At 44.6% G+C, this 26,540-nt stretch overlaps 1 protein-coding gene across 1 annotated transcript in view; it reads left to right on the forward strand.

Annotated features, from left to right (window-relative positions):
* Nucleotides 1–26,020, forward strand: part of FHDC1 (FH2 domain containing 1) — a 42,444-nt gene extending 16,424 nt beyond the window's left edge. Inside the window, 10 exon segments of the mRNA XM_033215509.1 lie at nt 1,352–1,413; nt 2,060–2,162; nt 9,138–9,223; nt 9,317–9,417; nt 11,688–11,758; nt 11,902–12,013; nt 13,762–13,831; nt 16,880–16,997; nt 21,554–21,718; nt 23,860–26,020. Of these exon segments, the coding sequence (XP_033071400.1) occupies nt 1,352–1,413; nt 2,060–2,162; nt 9,138–9,223; nt 9,317–9,417; nt 11,688–11,758; nt 11,902–12,013; nt 13,762–13,831; nt 16,880–16,997; nt 21,554–21,718; nt 23,860–25,926 (2,955 nt within the window). The 3' untranslated portion in view covers nt 25,927–26,020.
* Nucleotides 26,021–26,540: the final 520 nt, after the last annotated feature.

Genomic DNA, 26,540 nt, shown 5'->3' on the forward strand with positions numbered 1-26,540 from the left:
TACTGGACATATGTAAACTTTTTGAATGAAATGAAATTTTTCTTTTAGAAAAAAATTTAATGATGTTTCTGAAATATGACTTTATTGGTTTTTTTACATCCATAAATCAGGGTTGGGACTCAATCTGCCATATCTTCAGAGTTGTTTTTTATTTTCTCAGTTCAAATCTCTCGTGATTCTTGTTAGGCCAAGACATCCATTTCCAAATTGGGGCTTTTAAATGTGGGCAATATTATTCTAAGAGGAAATTACTAAATTAAAAACATTTAAAGTATGTATTTACAGTCCTCCCTCCATGACTGCAGATTCTGCATCTCAAATTCAACCAACCATGAATCAAAAATATTCAGAAAAAAATAGAAAATAACAATACAACAATAAAAAATAATACAAACTTACAAATACAGTTTAACAACCACTTACATAACATAATTTACATTGTATTAGGTATTACAAGTAATCTAGAGATGATTTAAAATATGCAGGAGGTTGTACATAGATTATATGCAAAATTTTATATGAGACTTATATGCAATTTTATATGAGACTTGAGCATCCTCAGATTTTGGTATCCTCAGGGGTCCTGGAACTCATCCCCTGTGGTACTAAAGGATGACTGACTTTACAGATACTTCTCAGCTTATGATGGGGCTGCATCCTAAAAACCCATTGTAAGTAAAAAATGTTGTAAGTTGAAAATGTGGCTGGGCATGGTGACCCACAGCTGTAATCCCAGCACTTTGAGAGGCCGAGGTGGGTGGATCACTTGAGGTCAATAGTTCAAGACCAGCCTGGACAACATGGTGAAACTCCGTCTCTACAAAACATACAAAATTAGCCAGGCATGGTGGTGCATGCCTGTAATCCCAGCTGCCCTTGGGAGGCTGAGACAGGAGAATCACTTGGACCCGGTAGGCAGAGGTTGCAGTGAGCTGTGATGATGTCACTGCACTCTAGCCTGGGCAACAGAGTGAGACTCTGTCTCAAAAAAAAAAAAGAAAGAAAATGCATTTGATATCCCACTAAGCCCACAGTAAACTTGAAAAATCATAAGTTGAACCATCATAGGTTGGGACCATCTGTATATTAAAAGTTATATAATATTAAAATAGGTACGTTTTATTATTACATTTAAGGAAATATAATATCATTGTAGAAAGCTTGGGGAGATGATAATCTTTTAATATTTGTAAAACTATGTTAAGAATATCTGTTAATCACCAGATTTATACATTGGGAATTGTTCTCTGATAAATTGGTGTTGCATTTTGGTCGGTTTTAATTATCTACTTTCTCCATCTCTTTTTATTTGAATTTAGTAATCCTATGTGTCCTTATTTTTTTTTTCCAGATTACTATTTTGGACGCAAAACGGAGCATGAACATTGGGATATTTCTTAAGCAATTTAAGAAGTAAGATTTTGCACGCTTTAGTCATATCCCTGCTGTCATTATCAAAGTCTGTGGGTGTGTGACTGAGCTGAAATTCAAATTCCTCACACCTTCAAATCCTTCTTAGAAGCATGGCTTGATGAGTCTGCAAGTGACTGTCACTTTCTGCTGTTTTCCTTCAGGGAAACATAACATAGTAGCTTGAAGTATATGGAGAATTGCCCAGGGCATCCATTCAAGCCTGTCCCATCAGGGACACGTTTAGAGTCACCGTTAGTGTCGCCCCTTCAGTGGAGGTTGGGCTGATGAGTCAAATAGCAGTTGGAGTTTTGTGTTCTGAAGTGTAAGGAGAAGGTTATGCAGGGGTTTCGGTGAGACCAAAGGGGATTATTTTTCTCGCAACAGAAGAGATTCCCCGTGGTTGTTGGTGCTTTCAGCCTTTTTGGGATGCCCAAGGATGGTGGTCTGGGTGAAGGGCCCTTGAGCGGAGTGTTGGGGTTCCCTGTTTTGAGGCAGTGGGGCTGTTCTGAGCACTCACACAAAACTGCCAGCCAGACCGGGAAGGAGGTGGGTGGGAAGGAGGGTGGATATTTGATTTCCACTGGCTTGCAGCTCTGTTGGCACTCTAGCAAACAGGAAACGGAATGTGATTCGTTGTCTTTTCAAGGTCTCCTCGGTCCATTGTAGAAGATATTCATCAAGGAAAAAGTGAGCATTATGGATCGGAGACCTTGCGAGAATTTCTTAAGTTTTTGCCAGAGTCAGAAGAGGTAAGAAATTCAGCGCATGAGTTGTAGATGTTAGGAGTGATCATAAAAACTTAATATTTGTAAGCATGTCAAAGCTCACATGGAAGATCAGGAGCGGTGGCTCGTGCCTGTTATCCCAGTACTTTGGGAGGCAGAGGCAGGTGAATCACCTGAGGTCAGGAGTTTGAGACCAGTCTGGCCAACATGATGAAACTCTGTCTCTACCAAAAATACAAAAATTAGCCCGGTGTGGTGGCAGGCACCTGTAATCCCAGCTACTCAGGAGGCTGGGGTATGACAATTGTCTGAACCAGGAAGATGGAGTTTGCAGTAAGCCAAGATCATGTCACTGCACTCCAGCCTGGGCGACAGAGTGAGAATCTATCTCAAAAATACCTCACATGCTTACACGGGAAGGGCACTGTCCTACCCAGAGCCAGAGCTTTCTCACATAAAAGTCAAAAGTGACCTGGTAGAAAGAACATGGCTTATGGAGTCAGAGAATCTAGATTCAGATTTGAGCTATTCCCTTAATTGAGAAAATGGGGCAAGGTTCTTAACTCCTGTGAACTGTAGTTTCCTCACCTGTAAAGGGAGGATAGTGGTGCTGACCTCATTGGATTGTCAAGATGATGAAATCCTAGTTGTGCATCTAACATGGCACTTGGTGCATGGGAACGCAATAAATTTTCATCATCCAAAGAAAAGGATTCCTGGCCGGGCGCGGTGGCTCAAGCCTGTAATTCCAGCACTTTGGGAGGCCGAGACGGGCGGATCATGAGGTCAGGAGATCGAGACCATCCTGGCTAACACGGTGAAACCCCGTCTCTACTAAAAAAAAAAATACAAAAAACTAGCCGGGCGAGGTGGCGGGCGTCTGTAGTCCCAGCTAGTCGGGACGCTGAGGCAGGAGAATGGCGTAAACCCGGGAGGCGGAGCTTGCAGTGAGCTGAGATCCGGCCACTGCACTCCAGCCTGGGCGACAGAGCAAGACTCCGTCTCAAAAAAAAAGAAAAGGATTCCTTTTCTATCATCTAAAGATGACCTTTGCATAGTATAAACCCAGGTTATTTTATAATCCATATACTTTTAAAAAATAAGATGAAAACAATCATTTTTGAATAAAGATGATCTAAAATTTTGGAGAGGTAGGTAAACTGTTAATAAAATGTTGTCTATATAATTAACTCAAAGGCAGAAATTGTTGTGATAGTAATACATACTACCATTGTAGAAAGTTATTTATTTTGTTTGGACTGAATGAATTAACCGCATTGTTGAATGGTTAGGAACTTGATAGAAAAAAAAAAACAGAAAAACAGTTGTATAAAACCTTCCAAAATTTTCATATTGTCCTTTATTTCTAAGGAAAAAATTCCTTGAAAAATTTCAGTAAGAAATTACACAAATAACTATGCTTATAAATACCTAAATAATATAGACTCTTACAAAGTTTTTTACTTTATAAGTAAAAGTAATGGATGACTTTTTTTTTTTTTTGAGACAGTCTTGCTCTGTCGCCCAGGCTAGAGTGCAGTGATCTCGGCTCACTGCAACCTCCACCTCCCGGATTCAAGCAATTCTCCTGCCTCAGCTTCTGAAGTAGCTGGGATTACAGGTGCATGCCACCACACCCCGCCTAACTTTTGTTAGAGATGGGATTTCACCATGTTGTTCAGGCTGGTCTTGAACTCTTGACCTCAAGTGATTCACCCACCTTGGCCTCCCAAAGTGTTGGGATTACAGGCATGAGCCACTGCACCTGGCCAACTTTTATAAGTGAAAAGTAAGGGTGACTTTTTAATATGTTATCCTTTTCACAGGCACTTCTGACTTCTCCCTCCCCTTTCCCACTCTTCTTCCCAGACGTAATTTATGTAGCTTTACTTTAGTGTCATTAATAACAAGAGAGATATAATTGTATTTTTTTCTTTTACATTGATTAGTGTTAAACTCACAATGCCAAATTTAGGATCTTAGTGAGTAACTAGAGATGTAGTTATATCTAGGTGTTCTATTAACCTGGGTGCTCTTTCTCCCTCAAGTTTTCTCTTTGCACATTAAGTGTAATTAACCCAAGCCAAGATTAATTAGTGGCAGTTATTAATGTTAGTAGTAGAGTCTTGAAGTCTTTTTTTTTTTTTTTTTGAGGCGGAGTCTCGCTCTGTCGCCCGGACTGGAGTGCAGTGGCCAGATCTCAGCTCACTGCAAGCTCCGCCTCCCGGGTTTACGCCATTCTCCTGCCTCAGCCTCCTGAGTAGCTGGGACTACAGGCGCCCGCCACCTCGCCCGGCTCGTTTTTGTATTTTTAGTAGAGATGGGGTTTCACCGTGTTAGCCAGGATGGTCTTGATCTCCTGACCTCGTGATCCGCCCGTCTCGGCCTCCCAAAGTGCTGGGATTACAGGCTTGAGCCACCGCGCCCGGCCGAGTCTTGAAGTCTTAAAGGAAAGGTACATTAAATCATAACTGACCCTGGATTGTACATACTGAACAGTACTTAATCTTTTCTGTGAAGGATAAGAGTTCCAAAATCTTTGTTAGGATAGATAGTTTTTAATTAATTTGAGTTTTAAAACGATGTACTTGCTCTTCAAACCTTATTCCTGCTTGGGCTGTTTTCAAGGCTCCTTTCGGGCCTCTCTGCGGGCCTAGTCCTAACTGACCTCATCGTGTTGTTAAGTGCGGATCAGATTTGACAGCACATGTGAAAGTGCTCTGAAAAGCTTTAAATTGCTAACTAAATCAAAATTAGGCACGAGGGAGGCTGCCAGCTCAGCTTCATGCAGCAGTGAGGTGGGAAACTGAATATAATTTTAATATCTTCATTTCTCATTTAAAATTCAAAGGTGATTAGAAAATGCAAAGCGATTTTTCAAAGAAGCAAGTAAGCTGTCAAACCTCGTATTTAAAAGAACTTTGTATCTTTGGGTTGTGTGGGGGATATAATTCAAAAGGAAGACTATTGAGGGCAAGGTGATGAAAACCCACCCAGGCGCTGCCTTGAATCACTGAGACCGAGACTCTGTCATCCCCAGTTAGCTAACCCGGGAGACAGGGTCCTGCTGAAATGAAAGTATTGGCCTGGAACCCTGAAATGCCTTCCCAGCCACTGAACCAGGCAGCAGCTGTTTCTCCCCGCAGCCTCCTGCTGCAGGGCCATCCTCAGTCTGAATATCTGGCACGCTTGGTCACACTTCGCCTCCTTGTTTACATTACGGACTCTGGGCTTCAGCTCACCACACCCTCCAAACTCAACTGGGAGTTTCCTTCAGCAGGAACACCCTGACAGTCCCCAGAGCCGGCGGGAGCCCCTTCCTAAATCCTCCGGGGTATCTGTGCTGTGGGAGGGGGTCTGGGGAAAGCTGAAGCCGCTCCCTGACTGCTGCCCACTGTAAGGACAAACTGTTTTTGTGTCCCCTGGCACCACTCAGACCCAGGGCCAACCCTGGAGTCTTTGGGTCTCTGGATGGAGGTTGGAGGATGTGGAAGAGGCCAAGGGGGAGGCAGGGCCAAGTAAGAGAGGTTTAGGAATGTGGCAGAAATATGCTAATAAATTCGTAAGTGGACACGTAACCACGTGGCTCTCAGCCTATGTGTAACATTCTGTGCCCATTTTTAGCACAATTAAGGACTGAACCTTTATTGAGTGCCCCCGTGTACTGGGCACTGACTGGACAGGGCAGAATGAAGTGAGATGAGATAATGTTTTGAAAGTGTTTAGCCTAGTGCCTGGCACATAAAAAATCAATCATAGCTATGATTCTTTTGTGTATTTTTCATGTAATCCTTGCGGCAATCTTATAAGACACTCCTTGTTTTACAAATGAGAAACTGAGGCTCACACAGGTTAGTTATACCTTGTCTGGCGTCACATGATTGCTGGGTGATACAGCAGTGGGGTGGACTTGAGCCCTGATTCCGCTGAGCCCAGTGTGGTTCTTTCTGCTGCACTCCACTGCCTGCCTTGGAGGAAGGAAGGGCAAAGGTTGTCAAAACCCCACCTGGCACTGCGGGCCTGCCAGCCTTTTCATCACCTCTGCTATCACAGAGTACTGGTGTGAATAAGTGTCACTTGAATAATACTGTAATCTTATCAGCATGCTGAAAGATATAAACGGAAACAGCCCTTTTCTCCTGCCTTCTCAGCTGACAAGCCAACCAAAGCCAAGGTTAATTTGTTGTTGAGAATTTCTCTGCCCTCTACCACAAATCTTTTATCTGGCACGTTTGTTCATCTTTCCTCTAATGTGCGGTTCACACTTGCAGAGGAAGAAGGTCGGCCCAGAAATGAAACTCTGGGAGGGTGTTCTTGTCCAGCACAGAGTTCCCAAGCCAGGGAACCCCCCACTGCACCTGACCAGCCCTTCCTCTGTTGTGGGCTGGTGCTAGACATAGTAGAAACTTTCTGTTCTCCTGAAGCAACTTGAGTTGCCTCTGCTGGACATTTGTAGTATCTCTTTCCCACCTTCTTCGTTGACTCGGCTGCTGGGAGGGGAATGACAGGAAGCTCGTGGGTCTTCTGTTGGGTGGGTATGTTTGTGGGAAATCCTGCCATTTCAAGCCATGTGACTGGAATTAGATAGGATGAAGGAGGCGTGCCCTTTGGAGTGTGAGAGTCTCAAGGAGCCTGCTCTCACTGTTACGACAGCAACTGAGCATAACCAGGGCCATAATGAGTGTCTCTTGCCTCAGCCCACAAAATTATGCCTAACCATGTTTCATAAATGTTTTTTTGGTAATGAGAATGCATAATAATTATAGGGTCTGTTCACCTTTCTTTTTTACTTCCCTGCCACTGTGAAGATACAATAATCCCTCTTAAAGAATATAAATCTCATTTTGAAATTGAACAAAGAACTGTATACATGGCATTTAAATTAAATACGGTCTTTCCATCACCCTTCTCTTGAAGTCCATAAATTTTTTTTAGCTTTTTACGTAAGTGAAGGAGATTAATCATTGCTCAGTTACAGTTTAGCACATGTTTAATAGAAACATTTACCAAGTTTACTTAGCATGACCTGTTCTTACACTTTAGACTGAAAACCATGCTGTGACTTTCAGAGGCTTCACACATGCTACATATATGGTCTTATACAACCTCCCTCTGCCCCTGCCCATATATAGTGAATTGTTAAACTCTAGTTCTGAAGGGGTTAGAATTTACCGTATAGGTTTCTTAGCGCAGAAGCCAGGGACTGATTTGGGCTTAGCTAAACCAGAAGTGCCATGTGCCCTTAAATTTAATAAGGCTAAAAATGGTCAATTCGCTTCGAGGCTCTACCAGTAAGGGAAATGCAATTATATAAACGGCTATTTTCTGTCCTAAATAAAGAAAATAGTCTTAAGAGTCAGAATTAATACTAGGATGTGAACTCGAAGTGTTACATTTTATATTTTCAAATAATTGAGGTAGCTGTTTCAGTTTGTGGATCTTTGCAAATACTCCTTTCTTTATATTTTTGAGCTGTCATTTCCTATTTTGCAGGGAACTTAAAATCATGTTATTAATCATAACCAAGGGGGTGGAAGAGAATAAGCTTTATAAAGAATAATACGAAGTGTTAGCTACTTACTGGCAACAGTTAGCTGCAAAGATAGGCTGTACGGTATTAAGGTACTACTTACCATAAAGAATTTTGTTGGATGACTCTCTATTAACAGTGGACTTAGAAGTAGTTTTGCCATGGGAATGGCCCAGTGTTCTGTGTGGGGAAGGCGTGATTTATGATCTAATGTTGTTTGAAAACTTCCCTTTCATCTCCACTCTCACCTACTTGCTATTTGGCTATATACCTGTTGTCAGAACTCTTCTCTTTTTCCTGTATTACGGTTGAAGGAATAATTGTTTGTGTGTTTAAAAACTTAGTTTAGTTTATTTTTTAAAGAGTAATCATGTTCATTGTAGGTATCTTAGAAAATAAAAATGAGCAACAGAAGAAAATAGCAGACAACTGTAATCCTATCACCTAGTGTATGTGGGGCTTTTTGGGGGAGGAGTTTCCCTATGTTGTTCGGACTAGTCTTGAACTCCTGGCCTCAAGTGATCCTTCTGCCTTGGCCTCCCAAAGAGCTGAGATTACAAGCATGAGTCACTACCTGGAGATGTGGGGCTTTTTCATCTTTTTCCTGTGTATGTAGGTGTGTGTATGGGAGTGTTGGAGGTTAATAGATACCTCTTTAAAAAAATTATAGAAATGGCATCCTGTACATACTATTTTATTGCCTGGTCTTTTCAGGCTGGAACCCTGCTTTTCCAGAAGCTGACCTTCCTTCCAGGCATGGACAGTACGACTCTTCTGCCAGGGTCCCTGGGGGCAGTCTTAACATTGATCTTCCCATTGTTGAAGCAATTTTCCTTTTTGTCTTCCTGCTGAAGAGCAGATATGTACTCACATGAAGATACAGTAGTCTCTTCCTTTAAAGCTATTATATATGAAGTGGGATTTGGCCACAGAAAGAAAATCTGTGTTAGATCTTAGTCTAAGTATTTTATATACAAAATACTCAAAATAAGATTTTTTTTTTCCGTTTATGACTTAAAGGACCATATTATAATGACTCTACAGTCTTTTATTTCTTCTCCCAGTGATCTCATTTCCAGATTATTGCTTACAGAAAATTTTCATCCTTAGAACTGATTCCTTTTTAGTCCCTCCCTTTTGTAACCTTCCTGAGGATTCTGCTGGCTCAGCTCTCCTGTTTACGCAAAGCTATATATCTGTAGCTACATAAGTGACACTAACTCTTTGCTTTCAAATTTGTGAGTTTGTATTTTTCTTTTAAAAAAAACCAAATAGCAGATGGGAGGATTTCCTTTTTTGTCTTTTCGAAATTAATTTGAATTTAGCACTAAAATCCTATTTTTTTAGAAGAATTCAAAGATGAAATTTAAATAATCTTAAATTATAATCTTAAATTTTAATCTTAAAAATTAATCTTAAACTTTAATTTAAGTGATTTTATCTACCCCCCCTTTCCATTTGTCTTTTAGGTAAAGAAGTTAAAAGCGTTTAGTGGCGACGTGTCCAAGCTGTCTCTGGCAGATTCCTTTCTGTACGGCTTAATTCAGGTGCCAAAGTAAGGATACAGCTGCTGGTCGTTAGTCTTCGCACAGTAAGATTTTTAAACTAATGACATCAAATTCTACAGTTTTACTTTTTTATTTTTCAGCTATTCACTTCGGATTGAAGCCATGGTGCTAAAGAAGGAATTTCTACCTTTTTGCTCTTCTCTATATACAGATATCACAGTTTTAAGAACTGCTATAAAAGGTGAGTCAACATGTGATCCTTCACAGAATTTGTTTTTATTAATTTTGATAACTTTTTTTTTAAAAGCCAAATGAAATTGGACATGGAGGGCCGGGCGCGGTGGCTCAAGCCTGTAATCCCAGCACTTTGAGAGGTCGAGACGGGCGAATCACGAGGTCAGGAGATCGAGATCATCCTGGCTAACACGGTGAAACCCTGTCTCTACTTAAAATAATACAAAAAACTAGCCGGGCGACGAGGCAGGCGCCTGTAGTCCCAGCTACTCGGGAGGCTGAGGCAGGAGAATGGCGTAAACCCAGGAGGCGGAGCTTGCAGTGAGCTGAGATCCAGCCACTGCGCTCCAGCCTGGGTGGCAGAGCAAGACTCCGTCTCAAAAAAAAAAAAGAAATTGGACATGGAAAGTCCTGAATTTCTGATATACCCTTAAAAGGGAAATGAGATGTTACTAGGGATACACTTAAGGTTTATTTCCATTGACATTTTTCCCCTGTAATGAATGTTAATTTGCATATTACCCTCCCACGGAAGGGAGTTGCTTTCATCTCAGGCTTCAGAGTCAATCTTGCTGGTTATGGCTTGCTCTTGTTCCTCTCCTGGATGAGCCTTCTCTGTGTATGTTGGTATGTGGTGTGGGCTATGCACGTACACAAAGCCCAGGCCCCTGGCCCAGCTGCCTCTCTCCTCCCTGTCATGGCCTCCGTTGGTGGCTGGGACCCAGCCTTTCCAGAAACAGACCTCCTTTCCTGGGGTCAACCGTGTGACTCTTCTGCCAGGGTTCCTGACGTTTCTGTTCTGTGGTGTCATCTCCCACTCCTCCATACTCCAACTTCTGCTGAGCTATTTAAATTTGAGAGGAGCAGATAGGCCATTTTCATTTATTTGACCACTCTTTACATTCTTGCCTGCCCATCTTGGACAGCCTCTTCTCAGAGCTGCCCTGCCATCTCCTTCCGGAGGGGTAGGAGCTTTGGTTTCTGGCATCTTGGCACTGAGAATCCCGGCGGAGTTGCAGCTGGTTTCTTCTCAGCTCCCGGCTGTATTCTCTGGCCCTTCCTGACACTCACACTTTTCAGCATGCGTCAGTGCCAGCCTGATTTCCTTTTGGTCATTTTCTGTATTTCTAGTTATTGTTGTAGAATTGTTTATTCCTATTTGGTTTTCCTGTTTACTTGCTCTGACCTGTTTTGAGATAAAATTTTTCTCTTTGGTCCATCATATTTTCTTCAATTTAGAGAGGAGACTAAGAAGGAAAAAGATTTTTAAAAATTTCAATGTAGAGGCCTTTAACATTTTTTTTCCATACTAACACTATTGCAGCAACTTTGGAAGGTTTGTTCTGGAAGAATATGTTTTTATATTGAGCAATGCAAACTTGTGGGCAAGGGAGAAACATTTCTTATCTGGTCACCCTTCAGAAACTGGCCTTCTTAGATAACACAACATAGGCAGTGATCCAACTGTAATTTTTTGAAAGTAGTATTATCAGACTTAATGGAGAATATTAATTTAAAATGTCAGTGACGTTTTATTATTTATTGATAGTGTAATTTTAATAATCAAGTTTTCTTTTTACCTTTCTAAATGTTTTAAAAAATTTTAATTTTGTTTCTTTGCATGGGTGTAAAAAGGATTTGGTGTTAATAAAGAACTAGTTTGCCAATATATTTCAATGATAAGTTTCTTTCTAAAGCTTTCAGCCAGTCCAAATGAAATGTGTGGCTTTGAATAAAATGAAAGATTCCCTGGATGCCTGGGCCCTCGCAGTTTGTGCTTTGCAAGTTATTTACATGTTATCCCAGCTTGTTTATTTTTTTATCTCTTCATAACTCATTGACTAAGCAAAACGTTGCTTGCTGTTTTCATATTCCATAAATACAGTCTCAAAGAGACTGCATACTCAAAGAGTAGTGGATATACAAGGAAAAATTAAATAACTGCTGAGAGGGAAGTTAACTCCTATATCACGGGATACTGCTTTGCATTTGGCTTTTGCATTTCTCACTAATTGAAAATTTTTATTATTGAACTATTTTGTGCTATTTAACTATCATACCTATTTGATTTCCAAGTAAACACTATGACATGGATTGCCGGTAACAAATGATGTGTTAGGTATCCCATAGAATGTATTGCTTTGTTTGTTCAGTTTTATATACAGTTTAAGGTCACAGCTTGCTTCAGACACACTTGAACTTGGACGTGGTAGCTCTCTTTTGTGCATTTGAAGCTGAAGGCTTCTCTAAGATGCTGTGATGTGTTCTTTTTGATAGAACTGATGTCATGTGAAGAGCTACATTCTATATTACACTTGGTGCTCCAGGCTGGGAATATCATGAATGCAGTAAGTAAAATCCAAAACGATTGTAATGTTATGTTTTCAAGCTTATTTGTCTATCTAAAGGTGTTGGTCTGTGTGTGTGTGTATATATATATGCATATAAAATATATATACATAATTTTTTCTTTTTGATTTGTCTTCTTTAGGGAGGGTATGCCGGCAATGCAGTAGGATTTAAACTGTCTTCTTTGCTCAAATTGGCAGACACAAAAGCAAACAAACCTGGGATGAATCTCCTGCACTTTGTTGCACAGGTATGTGGAAATGATTAGGACTTAGAGAACGCATATGAATACCCCTTGGAGGCAGTGAAATTTTTCCCAGGCATAAGATGGTGTCAAGCAGGGTTAGGAAAGGACATGGCAAGTTCCAAGACAGTTCTGTTTGCAGAAGCACCATTAGCAGATTCCTGAGTTGTACTGCACCCAGGGCTACAGGACTGAAGGCAAGTAGGAGAGTGAAGCAGAGAGGCTGGTGAAGCCAGCTATGAAGGATTTAAGTGTCAAAGGTGGGGAATTTGGATTTCATGCTTTAGCAGTGGGGAACCAACAGGAGTTTGTGCACAGTGTAATAGCTTGACTGGAGCTCTTTTGTTTTTGTTTTTAGGCAAATAAGGCACTATGGAGGCTGGGTTAGAGTAGAGAAAGAACTAGAAATAGGAATATACCTCTGCAGAAGTTGGCTGTAATTGCTTGGTGAGCGTTGAGGGAGAGTACTGGTCATAGGGACAGAGAATAGAGAGGATGGAGGATTGAAATATTTCTGATATGGAATTGACTAGATTTGTGACCAGTTATGTGTAGAAAGATCACTTCTGTCTTTCTCTGTGAACCATGCATTTGAGCGCCATGCTGCTAGCACAGGGTTTGGGATCTGACTCTCTCCATTGCTTTTTTTTTTTTTTTTTGACTGGGTCTCTATAACACCAAAAGAGTGAGGTACAAAGTGGAAAATCAAGGACAGGTATCTCTGTTTTGAAATGATCTCAACTAATCGAACTGATTTTCTTTTTCTCCATTGAATCACTCAGTTGTTTTGACATCAGTGCCATAGTCGTAGCTTTAATCTGGGGAGGAAGCCATGGTGCTGTCTTGTTTTGAATGTGAGCTTCAGAACAGGACAAGACTGGGAGATTTTGACTGTTTTTTGCTAGCTGTACTTCCTCAGGCAAGTTACTTAAACCTGAAGACCCTCAATTTCTTCATCTAATGGTGAGAGTAGTGGTAACTTACCCCAAAACTAGGTAATTGAGAGTGCTGAAGGAGCTGACTCCATAAAGTGCTTATCTCAATGTTTGGCCTGTGGTGAGCTCTCCATAAATAACCATACACACTATTATTACTATATTCTTCAGAAGAAAAAGGGCCGTGTTTAACTTGGGACTTGATTGAAAGGTTAATTTTCAGGCATCAAAAGAAGAAACTGTGTTCCCTGCCCAGCATGGGTTATGGGTAGTATTCGGGCAAAGCTCTCTTGAACACAAGTGTCCAGGCCCTCTGGGTGATTTGGTCTCTGTCCATGTGGGGAGGCCTCCTGGGTCAGTCATTGCTTCCTTCCTACCTGCCTTCCTCTCACCTTCTGAACAGGTGAAGAATCCAAACACTGCCATGGCTCCTGTACCTTCCGATTAAACTCTGTTTGCAAACTGGTTTAACAGCTGAAGGTATCTCGTTCATTGAAAGGCATGCTCACAGGTCTGGGTGGTATTTAAGCAGGATATGTTGGATTCTTTCAGAAACAAGGGGCCCTGTTAAGCTGCAGCCAAATGCTCATTAATTGTATTTTGTGTCAAGATCAGTTGCTTTGGCAAGTTGAATGTATCTTGAGAGTAGGAGAGTTCTAGCGAATCTTACTAAGAGTATCAGAGTTCATGTCTCAGTGAAATGCTTTGAATGTGTCAAGTTTAAAAACAGCAGCAGTGATTTTAAGATTCCTTTAAGCCCTAAGAAAATTATTTCCTTCCAGCTTTATCAACATAGTGAGAGAAAATTCTGCTTTTGTTCCAGGAAGCCCAAAGAAAGATACCATTCTTCTAAACTTTTCAGAAAAACTGGATCACGTTCAGAAGACTGCTAGGTGAGCAAGTGAATTGTGAGAATTCAAGATTCTTTACCTTTTTATGAAAACTGATAGTTAAAACTTTTAGATTCCAGTTTGAATTCTAAAAGGTTTTGTTTCATTGAACTTTCAGACTGTCCTTCATTTGCTTAACACAGATGTGTGTGCACCTTTGGAATTTGGGGGTTTTGCAAAATCTTTATTTGTAAACTAAAGAAACTGTTTCAGTCTATTCTAATGAATATCATCAGTATTAAAAATATGGATTAAGAATTTCAAATCCCTCCACACCCAAGAGACAGAGCTTAAACAACACCGCCTATTTCCTTGGGAGTTGGTATATATCAATCAAACTTTCATGGCCACATTTCACTGTTTCCTTGTAGAATCTAACATGGTACATTTATTTTCCTTTGCATTAAAAGAGTTTGGAACCATACCAAGAGCTGTGAAACAATTTTACTTTAAATTAGTCACTCACAGAGAAAGGCACATACAGAGAAAGTATTTGCCAAACATAAGGCTCTAATTACATCACTCTAATTTGCTTCTGTTCCTAATATAGATATGTAACTTAATGTGGCTAGACTCTGTGTGTATATACTATTTTGACTTTTGTTTATGTGTTTTTAAATTTATATTATATCCACGCATCCCACGGTAAATGTTCAATTACCAGCTGTTGGAGAAAAAAGTCCTGATTTATAGCATTTGCTGATTTCTGTGTTGTAAATACTGTCACCATGGCTGATGTCAAGCTGCTGACATATGTTACTGAATACAAATTCAGAAGAGACACCCACAGTTGGTTCTCATCAGCGGGTTCAGCCACCACTTCATGTGTCAACCCAGTTCCTAGCATATACTTATTATTTGAGTGAGTGTATCCAGCTATGACATCTGTGGACCATATGCATATAAATAAATGAACCATAGTTCACAGCCCTGCCACTGGCCTGTACCTCAAAGTTACTGATTCTATGACCATCTAACCACAGATTACATATCTTTCCCAAAATGGGATTATCAGTTCAAAGGTGTAAACAGTTCAGAATTCATGTTTATAGATCTCTAGATTATTCTCCAAAAAGAGTGGACATCCTATAAGGTAGGAACTTTTCTGGTTTTGAATTACCAGAAGAAATTTATGTGGGAACATTTTTACTCTAATTAGTATAAAAATGTTCCTAAGAGATATATAGATAGAAATTAGCATTATATTTTTGAAATGGCATTTCTGGTCAGAGCTGGATTGGAGCTAGATATTGTCTTAGAAAAATCCTATTCAGCAAGCTTGTTTATTTGAAATGGAAGGTGAAATACACTTGTGAAGTACAAACAGGTCTCAGATATGTGCCGGTGACCAGTGAAGGTGGAAAACTTTGTTGCACAAAGAAAAATTTGAATTGCCAGTGGAAGCATGAATGCGTCCTAATTTATGAATTTCACATGCGTTTTAGGTTTCGCCTACTCAATTTTCTGGGTAACAGAACCATCATTCACTTCTGCCTATCTTTTGTTTTTTTGAGACAGAGCCTCGCTGTGTTACCCAGCCTGGAGTACAGTGTTGCAATCTTGGCTCACTGCAATCTCCACCTCCCAGGTTCAAGTGATTCTCCTGCCACAGCCTCCCAAGTAGCTGGGACTGTAGGCACCTGCCACCATGCCCAGCTAATTTTTTTGTGTTTTTAGTAGAGACGGGGTTTCGCCATGTTGGCCAGGCTAGTCTTGAACTCCTGACCTTAGGTGATCTGCTCCCCCGACCCTCCCAAAGTGCTGGGATTACAGGCCTGAGCTACCGTGCCAGGCCCACATTCTGCCTATCTTGATTTGATGTATATAACAAAAGCATTGCAATCAATCCAACCGTTAATTTGCAGAATTAGTGCTGGCTATGGTGGCTCATGCCTGTGATCCCAGCATTTTGGGAGGCCAAGGCAGGAAGATTGCTTGAGACTGGTAGTTTGAGACCAGGCTGGGCAACATAGTAAGACCCTGTCTCTACAAAAAATTTAAAAATTAGCTGGGTGTGGTGGTGCACACCTGTGATCCCAATTACTTGAAGGACTGTGGTGAGAGAATCACCTGAGCCCAGAGGTCTCACTGGGCACACTGCAGCCATGATCTTGCCACTGCACTTCAGCTTGGGTAACAGAGTGAGGATGTCTCTTTAAAAAAAAAAAATAATAATAATAAAAATCAGCTGGGCCTGGTGGCGCACACCTGTAATCCTAGCACTTTGGGAGGCCGAGGCGGGCAGATCACTTGAGCTCAGGTGTTTTAGAACAGCCTGGCCAACATGGTGAAACCCCATCTCTACTAAAAATACAAAAATTAAGCTGGGCATGATGGCACACACCTATAATCCCAGCTACTCTGGAGGCTGAGGCATGAGAACTGCTTGAACCCGGGAGGCAGAGGTTGCAGTAAGCCAAAATCCGGCCACTGCAATCCAGCCTGAGTGACAAAGGAAGACTGTCTCAAAAAAAAAAAAAAAAAAAGTTGCACATTTGTTAGCTATGTTTTAGTTCTCTGTAAAATATAGAAAGCTTGCTGTGGCCACCTGTGGTGAACAACATGGAATCTGCTGTTCTCTCACTGTTACGTTTAGTGTTAGAATTATCAACATATATTGCCTTGCTTCTTGTGGGTTAGAATTTCATATTTGTGTTTAGTGGCCCATGGAAAGCATATGAATCCCAGAATCCTGCTGGCATTTAGTTTGTAATGCTTATTGCATAAAGGTGTTCAGAGCTAGTTCATGAAAAGGTATACAGGTCCCATGGTTTTGATGATCTCACCATCAAGAGCACAGTTACAGCCTGTTCTCTTTCAACCAGTATATGTCTATAGAAACAAATCACTTCTTAAAGCAGGAGGAAACGCAAAAAATCTACATACAGGGGTAGGTATTTAGAGCATCACAATATCATAGATCATAAATATCATCACAGTAGCTCTCCCCTTCTGTTTCCAAGGTTGAACAACAGTTAGTCTTATTTCGTATACCTACATGACACATGGCTTCCTTGTTCCAACTGCCCACTCTCCCCTTTCTTCTTTTAGATTATCCCTGGAGAACACAGAGGCAGAACTGCACTTGTTGTTTGTCAGGACAAAATCACTAAAAGAAAACATCCAGCGAGATGGTGAACTTTGTCAGCAGATGGAAGATTTTCTTCAGGTTTGTAGGTGACTCAAGTCAGTCCCTCTAATCTCATCTCCCAGCAGCACCCCGGGGCTGGTTAAATTTGCATGGGTGTATTTGTGGAAGCAGCAGTTCCCATTCATATTTTTTTCTCCAAGTTAGTAAAAGGAACTTGGTATTTCCATGCCCATTCTTTGCAGAGAATGTTAAATGTGATCTAAGCCTGATACATATATTTTTTGGTTTTTTGTTTGTTTGACTGTTTTGTTTGTTTGTTTGGAGATGGAGTCTTGTTCTGTCACTCAGGCTGGAGTATAATGGTGCGATCTTGGCTCACTGCAACCTCCGCCTCCCTGGTTCAAGCAATTCTTCTGCCTCAGGCCCCCGAGTAGCTGGTACTACAGTCGTGCACCACCACACCTGGCTAATTTTTGTATTTTTTCAGTAGAGACGGGGTTTCACCATGTTGGCCAAGCTGCTCTCAAACTCCTGACCTCAGGTGATCCGCCCTCACTGGGACTCCCAAAGTGCTGGGATTACAGGCGTGAGCCACTGCATCCAGCCTGAGCCTGATGTATTTGTTTAGGGACAGTGCTTCTGCAAGGCTCCTATTGCTCACTGCTCAGTTTGCACGATTGCAGTTTACTGTGGTGAACTGGTGTCAGCCATGGAGTTGCACTTGGGCTATACCTAGCAACTCAGGTTTTGTTTCTAAACCAATTAAACTTTTGGATAACAGAACGAAGTTCCACAGAAATCGAGACGCTTTAGAACTTGGGCTGTCATTTCTTCACTTGTTTACGTTGAAGAAACAAGCTGCGTTTTGGCATGTTTTATAATGAGAGCAGCAGAACACATGAGCACTGTACCCAGCAACACCAGGAGTATACAGGGCCCACAGGGTGTGTCAGGAGCTGCTCCAAATAACATCAACAAAAAACAGCAGAGTGGACATGTTTGTGACAGCTCACTGTGACTCACTAATCACATAGTGTGACATACTTCTTTTATCTTCCTTATTAAAAAAAAAAAAAAAAAGGCACCATCTCATGCTTTTAGTCTTCAGCGAAAGGCTGTGCAATCTGAAATGTTAGTGTTTTGAGACCTGTGAGTTAGAATCGTGTGGCAGGACTGCCTGGGCACTGGAGGGGAACAGTATGCTCCTGAGGCTGTGCCAGCTGAAGCCTTCGCTTCTTAATTCAGCTCCTTCAAAATATTATGACATTCGGCAGATGCTTGATTTTGTTTGGCTCTGCTGTGAGTTTATTTTTATTATTAAACGTGCTCTGTATTTTCCTTCGAGTAAAACCAAATTAATTTTCTTGTTACAAACACCACCACCACCACCACAAAAATACTGAACAGTAAACAAATGCATTAAACAAATCCAGAAATTCAAGAATAAGGACCATCGCACATCAAGATTAAAATTCTGGATGTTTCATTCCTCCAAGTTCTCATATTAACTATTACCATCTCATAGTCAATATTCATACAGAGAAGCTTAGAATGAAGAACAGCTCTGACTTAGCCTTACCTCTGGACTGCTTTTCATAGTCAGTCTTGTTTTAACTCTTTACACTTCTTTCTGGCAGTCATTTTTTTCTTTTTTTCTTTTTTTGAGACAGAGTCTCGCCCTGTCACCCAGGCTGGGTGCAGTGGTGTGATCTCAGCTCACTGCAAGCTCCGCCTCCCGGGTTAAAGTGATTCTCCTCCCTCAGCCTCCTGAGTAGCCGGGACTACAGGCGCGTGTCACCACACCAGGCTAATTTTTTGTATTTTTAGTAGTGATGGGGTTTCACCGTGTTAGCCAGGATGGTCTTGATGTCCTGACCTCGTGATCTGCCTGCCTTCCAAAGTGCTGGGATTATAGGCATAAGCCACTACGCCCAGCCAGTCTCTCATTTCTATCTCTATAAGTAAAACGTTTCATACAGTTATGTACTCTTCTTTCTTAAATTCAACTTCCTTTTGAATAGGTGAGATAAAATTCTTCAAGGTAGGTCAGGGCCAGGCCACACAGGTCTCTGAATACCAGTCTGAATGCTGGACTAAACTCTATGCCGTTAAGAGGTGGGGAGCTTGTCAAGGATTCAAGCAGAAAAATAACAAGAACAAATTTTTGCAGATCTGTTTCAGCATTTTCACCCTTGGGGTAAGAAACACTGAGTAAACTTGTTTGAAACTTTGGTTTGTAGCGGCAAGTTAGAGATGTAAGGTTGAATTGGACACTACAGCTGCTAACCTGTTGTCATTCTTGCTTTGCCAGTGTAGCTTTGAACTTTTCCATTTCTGGCCCTAATCATGTAGAACTCCTGGCCGGTAACTTCAAGTGTGGTCACTGTGCAGATCCACATTCAGAATGTTTCATTTTCTCAAGTCCAAAGGGTGACTTCAGTGTGTTTAAGTTTTTCCTTCCTGGTATTCTGTCAATCCCCACAGGATCTAGAGATGAAACATATGAGGTGGAGCTGAGCTCCCATGTAGATTCTTGTCAAGAGGCCTATTTTTCTGTAGTTGAGCTGTTCTTGGCTGGAATCCATCTTTCCCCTGTGGAAGAATGACAGGCAAAGATTTATCCTTTCATTAATACCATTCCTCCATAAAGAAAAATACAGCACGAATGCACACACTGCCTTGGGCTACTGACTCAGATGGTTACTTTCTCTGGTATTTGGTTTCCTACATAGTTTTGGTTTCCTACTACCTCTTGAGTGTGTTTGGTTTAAGAGAAGGGCTTTTAAGGGGGAAAGTGGGTAGGAGGTGGCATCTTCACAGAATTTCCCTGTAGGTTCCGTAGCTCTCCACGCAGGTTCAAACAGCAGTTCCACCCCTCCAAAGTGGGCAACTTTAGCTTTACCATTTCCCAGCCCATCCCTGCTTCACTTAAAAAATGTTTTCAAATATAACCTTTTTTAAAAACATGATACATGTGAGTTCATAGAGTAACATACTTCAAACATTCCTTCTTCATCTAACCATTATTTCCCGGTAAACAAGGAAGCAACATAGGCTAGGTGCAGTGGCTTACCCGTGTAATCCCAGCACTTAGGGAGGCTGAGGCAATAGGATGGCTTGAGGCCTTCCTGGGAAACATAGGGAAACCCTGTCTCTACAAAATACTTAAATATTAGCTGGGTGTGGCGGTATGTAGCTATAGTCCCAGCTACTCAGGAGGCCGAGGTGGGAGGATTGCTTGAGCCCAGGAGGTCGAGACTGCAGTGAGCCATGATCACACCATTGTACTCCAGTCTGGGTAGTGGAGTGAGACCCTGTCTCAACATAAGACTTCAGTGCGATTCCAAATGTTCATTCTGCGTGGGCTGTGGCTGCTATGGAGTCCTTTTTCTCTGCACCGTACTGCTTCCTCATGCAGCTCCCCATGTTGTCACTGAACTGCCATCGGGGAAGTGTGTGTGACCCTTGGACATGGCAGATTCCATGCTGAAGGCCTTGGAACTCATTGGAGGAAAACAAGCTTCCTTCCCATCACTGTGTTGAGGCAGGACCAGATGGCACAGGGGCCTCAGAGACTTACTTGTCCTAGAAGAATTCGGAGAAAATGAAGAAGCGGAGGGTGGATTTGTAAAGGACAGTAATGCCTAGCCCTCGGGACCCCTCAGAATCTCCTGAGGTGGTGCTTTCAGAAAATATTCGTGTTGGATCCACCGTAAACTGGTGAAATTGAACGTGAGGGATGCAGGCATGGCCTGTTGCCAAGCTTCCCAGCTGACTTGGATCAGCACCCCCAGTTAGGCACGAGGGCTTTGGTCCTGTGGGGGTGACCCTGGCCCTCACAGAGCTCAGTTGGGATTAAGTTTAGACACCCTCTCAGTGGGGCAAAATTGATAATGCATCAGTACAGCGAGTAGTTTCAGAGACCCTAAAGTAAACTCTTTTTTTTTTTTTTTTTTTTTGAGACGGAGTCTGGCTCTGTCTCCCAGGCTGGAGTGCAGTGGCCGGATCTCAGCTCACTGCAAGCTCCGCCTCCCGGGTTTACGCCATTCTCCTGCCTCAGCCTCCGGAGTAGCTGGGACTACAGGCGCCTGCCACTTCGCCCGGCTAGTTTTTTGTATCTTTTAGTAGAGACGGGGTTTCGCCGTGTTAGCCAGGATGGTCTCGATCTCCTGACCTTGTGATCCGCCCGTCTCGGCCTCCCAAAGTGCTGGGATTACAGGCTTGAGCCACCATGCCCGGCCTAAAGTAAACTCTTGACCCATGTAAGACTCAATTTTAAGAGGAGGAGGAACAGATGAAAAATGGATCTTCCTTGGTGAAACCAACACTATACCCGTGTAATTTTTTTCAGTGACATTAAAAGTGAACATTTTGTTAGTGACGTTCTGCAGGTTAAAGCTCTTCAATCTATCTTGTTGCTTAGTCTAGGTCTCACACAGGAGTTCACCTTGCTTTCGCTGAAGTTTGGTCTGAGTTGAATTATTTTCCTTTTGGCTCTGATTGCATTGGCCTTGCAATAAACCTTCCTTTTCCAAGACCCCAGAGCATGTCTTCTCTGGGCACCCGATGCAGTGCCTGGTGCCGCATCAGCTGACCACGTTTACCTCAGTGTGTGTTCATTTGTTTTTCTGCAGTTTGCCGTAGAAAAGCTGAGGGAACTGGAATGCTGGAAACAAGAGCTCCAGGACGAGGCCCACACCCTTATAGATTTTTTCTGTGAAGACAAAAAAACCATGAAACTGGATGAATGCTTTCAGATATTTAGAGATTTCTGTACCCGATTCAACAAAGCAGTTAAGGTATGGCTGGCGGCATCTGTGTCTCGGGGTTGCTTGGATTTTTATTTTCCTACTCGGCCTAGTCCTCTGCTCACTACAGAAAGGCACTTTGCATCTCTACAGTTTCAGGAACATCTGACCTAGGTGGCATTGCCAGGCTCTCGGCTGGGATTGCTGGAAAGTGGCTCTGCCATCCCAGCCCCAAGGGCTTGCATAGCATCGGGGGCGGCATCTGACTGCCTCTGCTGCTTTGGTGCACAGGCTGCCTGACACTCACATTAATGCCTTGAGAGCATTTTGTTAGCAAAATTCCTCCATGATGGCAGTCATACCATTTAAAAGTCTCTTGATGATCCTGAGTGTCCTCCTCACCCACTCCCAGAAGAGAATGTCCCCTTCCTTTCAGGGAGACTTCTGTTGTGGTGGGATGATGGGACCGCCCTCCCTTTCCCCTCTTCCAAGCTCCACTGCCGTCACTGTGGGACTGGCACCAGGCAACCATGTTGTCCTCCCCAGAGCGGTCTTCCAGATTCCCAAATAACCACACAGCCTGCTGCCGTACTGAGCAAAACAGCTACATTTCTTGCCCTTCAACCACCAATTCCAGTCATCTCTGGGTTTTATGTAGAAGCCAGAAAACTCTCTGGGTTGCTTGGCTTTCAAGTAAAACTTTAATCCGTCAATTGAAAGCACACCGGCCACTCATATCCCTTCATTTCAGGTGGTGATGAGGAAGTAAAGCTTGTGAGTCATCTCTCCCCTCCAGTTGGAATGCAACTTTGTCCACAGCTGAATTTCTTTGAGGGATTGGTCAGATTTCTTTCAAGCCCAGAATTGCTTTGTGTTCTCAACCCCTCCTTTCTCTATCCAGTTAAGAGAAGGAGGCTCAGCCTGTGGCCACGTTTGTGCTCCTCTGGCCAAGAAGTGAGCTCAGCTGTGGGAGGCAGTGGTGGGTGTCAAGGCCAAGTTGGCTCTTAATGAGGCCCTCACTCCCAGGAATTCCATAGGCCTGTGAAGCCACCTGTGTGATGTTCTCAGGCCCACTGTCCTAAGATCCAGACACTGGCCCTACCACCACCACAGGCAACCTTGAAAGAAGACCCGAGAGACTTGGGGATGAGATGGGAGGCTGAGGCTAGAGCTGCAGGAGGAGCCAAGAGTCCCCAGCTAGAGCCCCACAGAAACAGAAACTTGGAAGGGAAAGGCCATCGTTGGAGGAAATTGATTGTCAAGTAAAACTGCTCACGATAACACATTTGGGCTGTGAGATCCACATATTTCCATGACACAAATCTATTTAAAGTGCATGGCCAGGTGGTACAGTGTGCTTTGGTATGTGAGCTTGCTCTGGTGCAGTTTCGATGGGAAGGGCTGGGTACTCTGGAGCAGGGTGAAGGGTTGAAGGATTCGTAAAGCACACCTGCACCTCTTCCTCTTCTCTGATTGTGGGAACAGGCTAGGACGTGAGAGACAGAGCCATGTGCTGCAGGCTGCGGCTGGCAGAGCCACCATGCCATGTGTGGTGTTGCTTTACCAAAGAGCAGTCAGGGAACAGAGCTGAACAGAGCATCTCTTAATGTCATGGCTATACATTAAAACATCCAAATCATTGTTAAGTAGAATGTGCTACACATGAATGTGTGTAGGACAGATCCATGCTGCACAGAAGTACAATTTGAGGCTCACTCTTTAAACACCCACAGTATTTTTCTCTCAGCTATTGCCTAAATAGCCCTTTCCTGGAAGTCCTGTCTGTCTTACACTGCTCAGAAACAGAGTTGGCGTTCCTGGGAGTTGAGGTCGTGTGCATATGTGGGATGGCAGCCTCCACTGGGTAGTGCCTGGGCTGGAAAGCTGGAAGTTGGACCCAAGGACCGGATAAAACTGTAGACAAATTGTTGGGCCAGGTCTATGGCATTCACCCTCTCTGGTCAGATCCCTGGTAGCTTTGCAGAGCCTCACCCTCCCTACACACACACACACACACACACACACACACACACACACGTGCACACACACACAGCCTCTTTCTCAGTGTAAGATGTGACCCAGAGCTCCCCTCCATGCCTGTATCTTTCTTTGGCTCTTAGGGTAGGTGGCTCTGGAACTGCACATTGGTCCCACATGTCTCATACATCTTCGGGCTTCTCTCCATCCCTCAGGACAACCACGACCGGGAGGCGCAGGAGCTGAGGCAGCTGCAGAGGCTGAAGGAGCAGGAGCAGAGGCAGCGCTCCTGGGCAACTGGGGAGCTGGGGGCATTTGGCCGGAGCAGCAGTGAGAATGATGTGGAGCTGCTGACCAAGAAGGGTGCAGAGGGTCTTCTCCCTTTCCTGCACCCCAGGCCCATCAGCCCCGCCAGCCCCTCCTACCGGCCCCCAAACACCCGTCGCTCCCGCCTCTCCCTGGGTCCCTCTGCTGACCAGGAGCTGCTGACCTTCTTGGAGAGCTCCACGCACAGTCCTGAGGAGCCCAACAAGTTCCACAGCCTGCCCCGGAGCAGCCCCAGGCAGGCCAGGCCCCCGGTAGCCTACCTGGAGCCTGAAGAAGTGAGGCACCGGGACTCCAGCTTTGCACACAAACCTCAGGCCTCGGGGGGCCAGGAGGAGGCCCCGAACCCCCGCTCAGCACGAGGGCACCAGCATCCAGCTGCCCAGCCTGAGAACCCTGCCTCTGCCTTTCGCAGAGCTCGGCACCAGGGCATCAGTGTCCTCCGAAAGAGGTACAGTGAGCCCGTGAGCCTGGGCTTAGCACAGTCCCCTCCTCTGTCGCCATTGGCTCTGGGGATTAAGGAGCATGAACTGGTGACAGGGCTGGCCCAGTTCAACCTCCAAGGTTCCCAGGGCGTGGAGGAGACCTCCCAGCTGACTTTGAGTGACTTCAGTCCGATGGAGCCAGGGTCTGTGGGGCATGGGGTCCCGCAGTCCCTCAGTGCCAGCAGCAGCAGCCTGACACCCCTGGGCAGAGATGCCCTGGGGAGTCTCAGCCCAGCCCTCGAGGACGGCAAGGCTGCCCGCGATGAGCCTGGAAGTGCGGCTTTGGGATCTGTGGGTAGCAGCGACCCTGAGAACAAAGATCCTAGGCCTCTGTTCTGCATCTCAGACACCGACTGCTCGCTGACCCTGGACTGCTCAGAGGGAACCGACTCCAGACCCAGAGGCGGGGACCCAGAGGAAGGCGGGGAAGGGGATGGCTCCATGTCCTCTGGGGTTGGAGAAATGGGGGACAGCCAAGTCTCCTCCAACCCTACATCCAGCCCCCCTGGGGAGGCTCCTGCCGCCGTCTCTGTGGATAGTGAGCCCAGCTGCAAGGGTGGCCTGCCCAGGGACAAACCCACCAAAAGGAAGGATGTTGTAGCACCAAAGAGAGGCTCCCTCAAAGAGGCATCTCCCGGGGCCTCCAAGCCCGGGAGCGCCCGGCGGAGCCAGGGGGCAATGGCCAAGCCCGTGCGGACCCTGACCACCTCGGAGAGCGAGAGCATGCGCAAGGTCATGCCCATCACCAAGTCTAGCAGAGACGCCGGCTGGAGGCGACCAGAGCTGTCATCCCGGGGACCCTCCCAGAATCTCCCCAGCAGCACAGATACTGTGGGGTCACGCCAGAACTCCGTGCGGAGGGCCTCGGACACGTCACCCAGGAGGACCTCCACAGGCACGGAGGAGCAGAGGCTGCCGCGGGGGAGCAGCGGCTCCAGCAGCAGCCGTCCGGGGAGGGACGTCCCCCTGCAGCCCAGGGGTTCTTTCAAGAAGCCCAGTGCCAAACCACTCAGGAACCTCCCCAGACAGAAGCCTGAGGAAAATAAGACCTGTCGCGCCCACTCCGAGGGCCCCGAGAGTCCAAACGAGCCCAAGACCCCGCCGGTGCCCAGCATCCCCCATGAACTACCCCGTGTCCCGAGCTTTGCCCGAAACACAGTGGCCTCCTCCTCTCGAAGCATGAGAACAGATCTTCCTCCCGCGGCCAAAGCACCTGGCATCACTCGGACAGTGTCACAGCGGCAGCTGAGGGGGAAAGGGGACCCCGAGGATACTACTCCCAAGGACAGCGGCACATTGAGGCGAGCCAGCAGTGCCCGGGTCCCCAAGAAGCGCCCAGAGTCTGCGGAGGGTCCCAGTGCCAACACAGAGGCCCCTCTGCAGTCCAGAGGGGCTGGGGAAAGGGCCTCCCTCCGTCGGAAGGACTCCAGTCGGACCACGCTGGGAAGAATCCTCAATCCGTTATGGAAGTGATGGGTGCCTGTCCTCTCCTGCCTCCTGGGATTCAGATGGTGAAGACTGACTTCTGGGATGAGGATGGGGAAAGAGGCAGCATGTCTTTGTTACAGATAAAGCAGCCACTGGTGCCACTGCTAGTGACACTGTCGGGATGGCACAGTCCAGGAGGCCTGTGGACTGCAGCCTGCTGTGCTGAGCCCTGCTGCAGTCCAGCATCCAGATGGACAAAGGTTCACTACTGTGAGGGCCACACCTCCCCCATGCACCCCACCCTCCCCCAAACCCCGGATCCCGAGAAAGACTTCATAGGAGTGTAAGGTGACATTCTTATGAAACAAGTCAAAAAAGTTTTTTTCTGGCCAGTTTTTATATATCAAAGACTTTCTTTTTAATATAAAAATTAGCTAGGTGCAGTGGCTCATGCCTGCAATCCAGAACTTTGGGAGGCCAAAGTGGGCGGATCGTTTGAGCCTAGGAGTTCGAGACCAGCCTAGGCAACATGGAGAAACCCCGTCTCTATCAGAAACACAAAATTAAGCCGAGTGTGGTGGCACATGCCTGTGGCCTCAGCCACTCTGAACGCTGAGATGGGAAGATCGCTTGAACCAAGGACCCCACCACTGCATGCC

Source organism: Trachypithecus francoisi, unplaced genomic scaffold (genome assembly GCF_009764315.1).
Source record: "Trachypithecus francoisi isolate TF-2019V2 unplaced genomic scaffold, Tfra_2.0 Lachesis_group1, whole genome shotgun sequence".
Taxonomy (NCBI): Eukaryota; Metazoa; Chordata; class Mammalia; order Primates; family Cercopithecidae; genus Trachypithecus; species Trachypithecus francoisi.